Source organism: Mauremys reevesii, linkage group 13, assembly GCF_016161935.1.
Source record: "Mauremys reevesii isolate NIE-2019 linkage group 13, ASM1616193v1, whole genome shotgun sequence".
NCBI lineage: Eukaryota > Metazoa > Chordata > Testudines > Geoemydidae > Mauremys > Mauremys reevesii.
The window spans coordinates 14264110-14269989 of record NC_052635.1 but is presented as its reverse complement, the minus strand read 5'-3'; the positions used below and the strand labels follow the sequence as shown (position 1 = coordinate 14269989).

The following is a 5880-nucleotide window of genomic DNA, read 5'->3' as shown; positions in this document are numbered from 1 at the left end:
GACATCCATAAACCATGGATGAAGCATGCTCCTTTGTGAATATCATGGATTGAGGTTTCCCCACCTATAAATTACAGCAGCTGATGCAGGAACAAGAAGTGTATGTCATTAATGTGAGTTTTCCGTTCCACCTCCCAGTGCGAAAATGACTCTTCAGAAACTGTTGAATTTTTGTCAAAAAATTGAATATTGACTTATTTTTTATTTTTGGAAGTTTTCAGAAAAGACAAACCAAACTATTTTGTCCCAAATCCAAAAGTGTTACACCCAATACTGCCGAAAACTGAAAAATGTTCAGACAAAAGAAAAAACTTTCAACTTTGCCAGACAGAATCACAATCCCTTGTGTACGCACACCCAGAGTCTTTCCCTCAACTGGGCATGGAACCCAGGAGTCCTAATTCCCAATACCCATTGCAAATGCTACCCACTAGATGCCACTTCTCTCCCACAGCTGGGGATGGAACCAGGAGTCCAGACTCCCAAACCTGTGCACTGTCCAGAAGAAGACAATACCTGCCTAGTGCCTAGCCAGGGCTTTTTGGAGCGCCCCTTTCACATCCTTGTTCCTCAGACTATAGATGATGGGGTTGAGCATGGGGATGATGATGCCATAGAGCACGGGCAATGCCCGGTCCTGCTCCTGCGAGTAGGTGGAGTTGGGGCGGAGGTAGGTGAAGAGGATGGTGCCAAAGTAGAGGCTGACCACGGTCAGGTGGGAGGCACAGGTGGAGAAGGCCTTGAGGCGCCCTTCCCTCGTGCGGATCCTGAGGACGGCCATAGCGATGTGCACATAGGACACCAGGGTCCCCAGCAAGGAGCTGAAGACGATAGCACCTCCCACAACAACGGTGACAGCCTGGTTGGCCCGGGTGTCAGAGCAGGAGAGCTGGAAGAGTGGGGGGATGTCGCAGAAGAAGTGGCGGAGGACGTTGCCCCGGCAGAAGGACAGGATGGACATCAGGGATGAGTGCACGGCCGAGTTGGTCAAGCCCATGACCCAGGCAGCTGCAGCCAGCAGGGCACACACCCGCTGGCTCATGAACATGCCATAGTGTAGTGGGTGACAGATGGCCACGTGGCGGTCATAGGCCATGACCCCCAGAATCAGGCATTCAATCCCCCCAAAGGAGATGAAGAAGAACATCTGGGAGAGGCAACCAGCCCACGAGATGGACTTGTCCCCCGACAGGTAATTGGCCAGCATCTTGGGCACGGTGGAGCTGGTGTAGCCGATGTCCACCACGGAGAGGTTTCCCAGGAAGAAGTACATGGGCGTGTGGAGCCGGGAGTCCAGACTCACCAGCAGTAAGATGAGTACATTGCCCATCAGGGCCACCAAGTAGATGGCTGTGAAGACCCCAAAGAGGACAAGCTCCTCCGCTGGGTTGCTGGAGAGACCAAGGAGGATGAATTCGGTCACTGAGGTGTTGTTCTCACTCCCCATCGGCTCCAGGGGGTCCATCCCCTGCAGGCAAAGGAAGGTCAGTGATGTGAGAGACATTTACCCTCCTTGTGAGCGGAACTGTAAAGAGTGAGGGAAAGTCCCTGCACCCTCAAAGCAACCTACATTAACAGAGTTCTAACTATACCCCTCCTTCCCTGTGGAATTAATAGAAGGTTAAGGGCTGTTTCGCGGCGTTTGCCGTGGCAGTGACCAGGGGGAGGTCTCTGGGTCCCATTCCCTGCCCCTCTTTTAACACTGGCTAGTGCTGGACGGTGACTGGGCTCTGTTAGCACCTTGGCCCATTTACTCCACCTACATTCACACAACAGGAGCCACCAGCCAGGGAGCTGGCGGGGCCCTTAGGAGACTCAGCCTGGATTTCCAGCGCTGCCACACAGTGACTCAGAGCCAGACCTGCAGGGATGTTTAAAGGCCAGATTGCAAAGGCATTAGGGCTTCTAAGGGGATTTTCAAACCACCTAGATGCCTGCACCCTTGAAAGCAAAAGGAGTTAGGCACCTAGATGTGTTTGAAAATCTCACCAGGCACCGAAACACTGTAACAAACCTGGCCTCCTGTGCCCAGTTAGGACTGGTTAAAAAAAAATTGGCAAAGCTTTTTTCTGTGAACATAAATGTCATTTTGTCCAAACTAAACAGATTCCTGGCCCTGGAACGGTTCCAACAAAAACTGTCACTGGGAACATTTCTCCGCTCCCTTGTTAATACCAGTCATACTTTGAGTCAGTAACTGCATCCTAAGTAGGGCACATGTTATTCAACACCAGCTGGTTCCGTGTCTCAGTACCAATACTAAATCCCAACACAGCAATATTTTATAAATTGGTTGCCATGCATTCAGCAGGTTATCTGGAAACCAGCTTCTATAAGGAACAACTGGATCTATGTCAGCTACTGGTGTATCACAGAGCAATGCAACCAATGGAACAGAGAAGCTAGCCGCTCCTGTCTCCTGCCCAGCAAAGCTTACCCCAGAGGCTGACAACCAGCAGCCAGGATAACATATAACATGGGTGGACGGTACTATGTAGTAACTAATCACAAGAAATTGATATATAAAGGCCTCATTTCTAATGTCACTCCTCCAAATTTCTGTTTTACTTCTCATACACTTAGCACTGTGGGACACACTGTACTAATGCCTATCCCAGTATTTCAAAACACTCAGCCTACTCCTAATGATGATACAGGTAATAATTGTAATTGCCTGGTAGGAGTGTGTTGTTATCTGCATCACCAAAGTAAAAGGGCCAGACTAAAACACCAGATTGGAAAAATAATTTATGCTTGGATAAAGGTGGTGTCATATGTACACATACATACTATGCATACATGCCCATATGTACCACACATCAGAACAGCCATACTGGGTCAGAACAAAGGTCCATCTAGCCCAGTATCCTGTCTTCCAACAGTGCCAATGCCCAGGGGCAGCTCCAGGCCCCAGCATGCCAAGCGCGTGCTTGAGGCGGCATGCCGCGTGGGGCGCTCTGCCGGTCGCCGGGAGGCCGGCAAGCGGCTCCGGTGGACCTCCTGCAGGCCCGTCTGCGGGAGGTCCACTGGAGCCGCGGGATCGGTGACTGGCAGAGCCCCCCCCGCAGCGTGCCGCCGTGCTTGGGGCAGCGAAATGGCTAGAGCCGCCCCTGCCAATGCCCCAGAGGGAATGAACAGAACAGGCAATCATCAAGTGACCCATCCCCTGCCTCCCACTCCAAGTTTCTAGCAAACTAAGGCTAGGAATGCCATCCCTGCCCACCCTGGCTAATAGCCATTGATGGACCTATCCTACATGAATTTATCTAGTTCTTTTCTGAACCCTGTTCTAGTCTTGGCCTTCACAACATCCTCTGGCAAAGAGTTCCACAGACTGACTGTGCGTTGTGTGAAGAAATACTGCCTTTTGTTTGTTTTAAACCTGCTACCTATTAATTTCATTTGGTGACCCCTAGTTCTTGTGTTATGAGAAGGAGTAAATAACACTTCCTTATTTACTTTCCCCACACTAGTCATGATTTTATAGACCCCTATCATATCCCCCCTTAGTCATCTCTTTTCCACACTGAAAAGTCCCAGTCTTATTAAATGGTCCTCATATGGAAGCTGTATTTATAAACATATATATGCCATATCCATATTATCCATATATATTCATTATCTGGGTGCCCCCAAGGCTCACTCATAAAACCCCGCTCCTCAGTCATGAGCCGGGGACCTAACATTCCCAGGCCCACCATAAGAAACTAAAAACAATTGAAAAATAATATCTGTCCATCAGTCATAAAAGGAAATGTAAAAACTAAGGGACAGATGGAGTATAAATGTATAGATGGTAAAGTAAGGTAACCATATAACAGTGTTTACCTTACAGCAAGCACAGGAACAGAATAAAACATTGGAAACAGCTGAAAACATCTGCAAAAAAGACACGTGCCATCCCGTTAGAAATATTGGTGGTCAATAGCAGGCTTCTGGTAGCTCCCCTGTGCCTGAAGAATGGGAACAGAATGGAAAAAGGTGGCCCTAGCAAAATTAAAAAATGAAACAGGGGCCACTGCAGTGCAACCACAACCGTATGAAAAAACAGGTCCTGGTTAAACTTAAACCGAGACCTAGACTGGTGCCTGTCAGAACGGGACAAGTAAGTGCCCAGTAGGGAGAAGTAGCAAACAATACAGTCACTGGATTGGGAACTCAGATGAAGGAAAAAATGAAACAGTTCACAGAGCACATTAGGAGACAGAAGCTGTGACTCAATCTCAGGGGAGTGAATAAAAAAGAATTTCAAAGTGAAAACCCCAAATGGAGCAGGTTAACACCTAGAATGATGCATTAACGCCTGGAGGTGCCCCCAAACGGTTAACTGCAGCATGTACGGGCACTCCCGCAATCCACTTGGCAAGCAGACAAAAGCAACAAACACTGGGGGAACAAATTCAGATAATGACCCCCACTCTCCTCTCCAAGCCAGGATAAAAACCAGGGGTGGTTTAACCCCTGGAGCCACACGCTCCTCGCTCAGAGATCAAAACAGAACCTTCTTTCTCAAATATTTTTACCTACCAGTTAAGTTTTCTTTTATATCCTTTCTCAGTTTGCTAAACTGGCTGCTGCTGCCGGTACTTTAAGATACCTTGATAGAGTTAATCTCTCTTGGCTCAGGTCTCCCTACCTTCCTAGGGGTTCTTCACCCTCTCCCCTCTTTGTCCCCCGTCTCTGCTCTCTCCCTCTCGTTCTCTTTGTTTTAAAAGTTAAAAGTTACGTTTTTACAGTGGGCGGGGTCACCAGTGTTGTCAGTTGTTGGCTCCATGTGTATGTTTTTTCTGTGTGCTGCACTGCTCACAAACCCCACAAAACTTGGGTTAGTAGTGCAGGCACCCGGCCTGCTTTATTGTCGAGGAAGCACGGTAATAGCACCTGGCAGACTCTATGAGGATACTAAGACATGTAGCCTGTGACAATAGATGCAGCTCAGAGGGCGGCGGGACTTTTCACTGTCCCCTAGGCCGGCCAAAGACATTGCCTGTGAGACCCCTCGTTATTCACCAACACAAACGAGTTATGTATTGCCTGACATAGCTAGTTACTGCCTCTTTGACGTGGTTAGTTACCACCCTTTACCTTGTACATGGTGGGTGGATCAAAACATTTGTATTCATTATGCTTCCATCCTGCCCTTATCGCTAAGAGGGGGTCTGTGTACTCTTGGATGAGTTTCAGAGTAGCAGCCGTGTTAGTCTGTATCCGCAAAAAAAAAAAAAAAAAACAGGAGTACTTGTGGCACCTTAAAGACTAACAAATTTATTGTAGCATGAGCTTTCGTGAGCTAAAGCTCACTTCTTCGGATGCATAGAATGGAACACACAGACAGGAGATATTTATACATACAGAGAACATGAAAAGGTGGAAGTATGCATACCAACAGGCAGAGTCTAATCAATTGAGATGAGCTATCGTTAGCAGGAGGAAAAAAAACTTTTTGAAGTGATAATTAAGATGGCCCATAGAAGGTGTGAGGAGAACTTAACATAGGGAAATAGAATCAATTGCTGTAATGACCCAACCATTCCCAGTCTTTATTTAGACCACAGTTAATGGTATCTAGTTTGCATATTAATTCAAGTTCAGCAGTCTCTCTTTGGAGTCTGTTTTTGAAGTTTTTTTGTTGCAAAATTGCCACCTTCAAGTCTGTCACTGAGTGGTTAGGAAGGTTGAAGTGTTCTCCCACTGGTTTTTGAATGTTATGATTCCTGATGTCAGATTTGTGTCCATTTATTCTTTTGCGTAGAGACTGTCCGGTTTGGCCAATGTACATGGCAGAGGGGCATTGCTGGCACATGATGGCATATATCACGTTGGTAGATGTGCAGGTGTACGAGCCCCTGATGGTGTGTCTGATGTGATTAGGTTAGGGCC

At 47.6% G+C, this 5880-nt stretch overlaps 1 protein-coding gene across 1 annotated transcript; it reads right to left on the bottom strand.

Annotated features, from left to right (window-relative positions):
• Window positions 1-520: 520 nt before the first annotated feature.
• LOC120380063 (olfactory receptor 1019-like) lies at window positions 521-4642 on the bottom strand. Its single transcript, XM_039497566.1, has 3 exons — window positions 4528-4642; window positions 3829-3879; window positions 521-1468 (listed from the first exon to the last, which is right to left on the bottom strand). Exons 2-3 carry the CDS (start codon window positions 3877-3879, stop codon window positions 521-523), a joined length of 999 nt encoding a protein of 332 aa, XP_039353500.1. The 5' UTR covers window positions 4528-4642.
• Between the last annotated feature and the right edge of the window lie 1238 nt (window positions 4643-5880).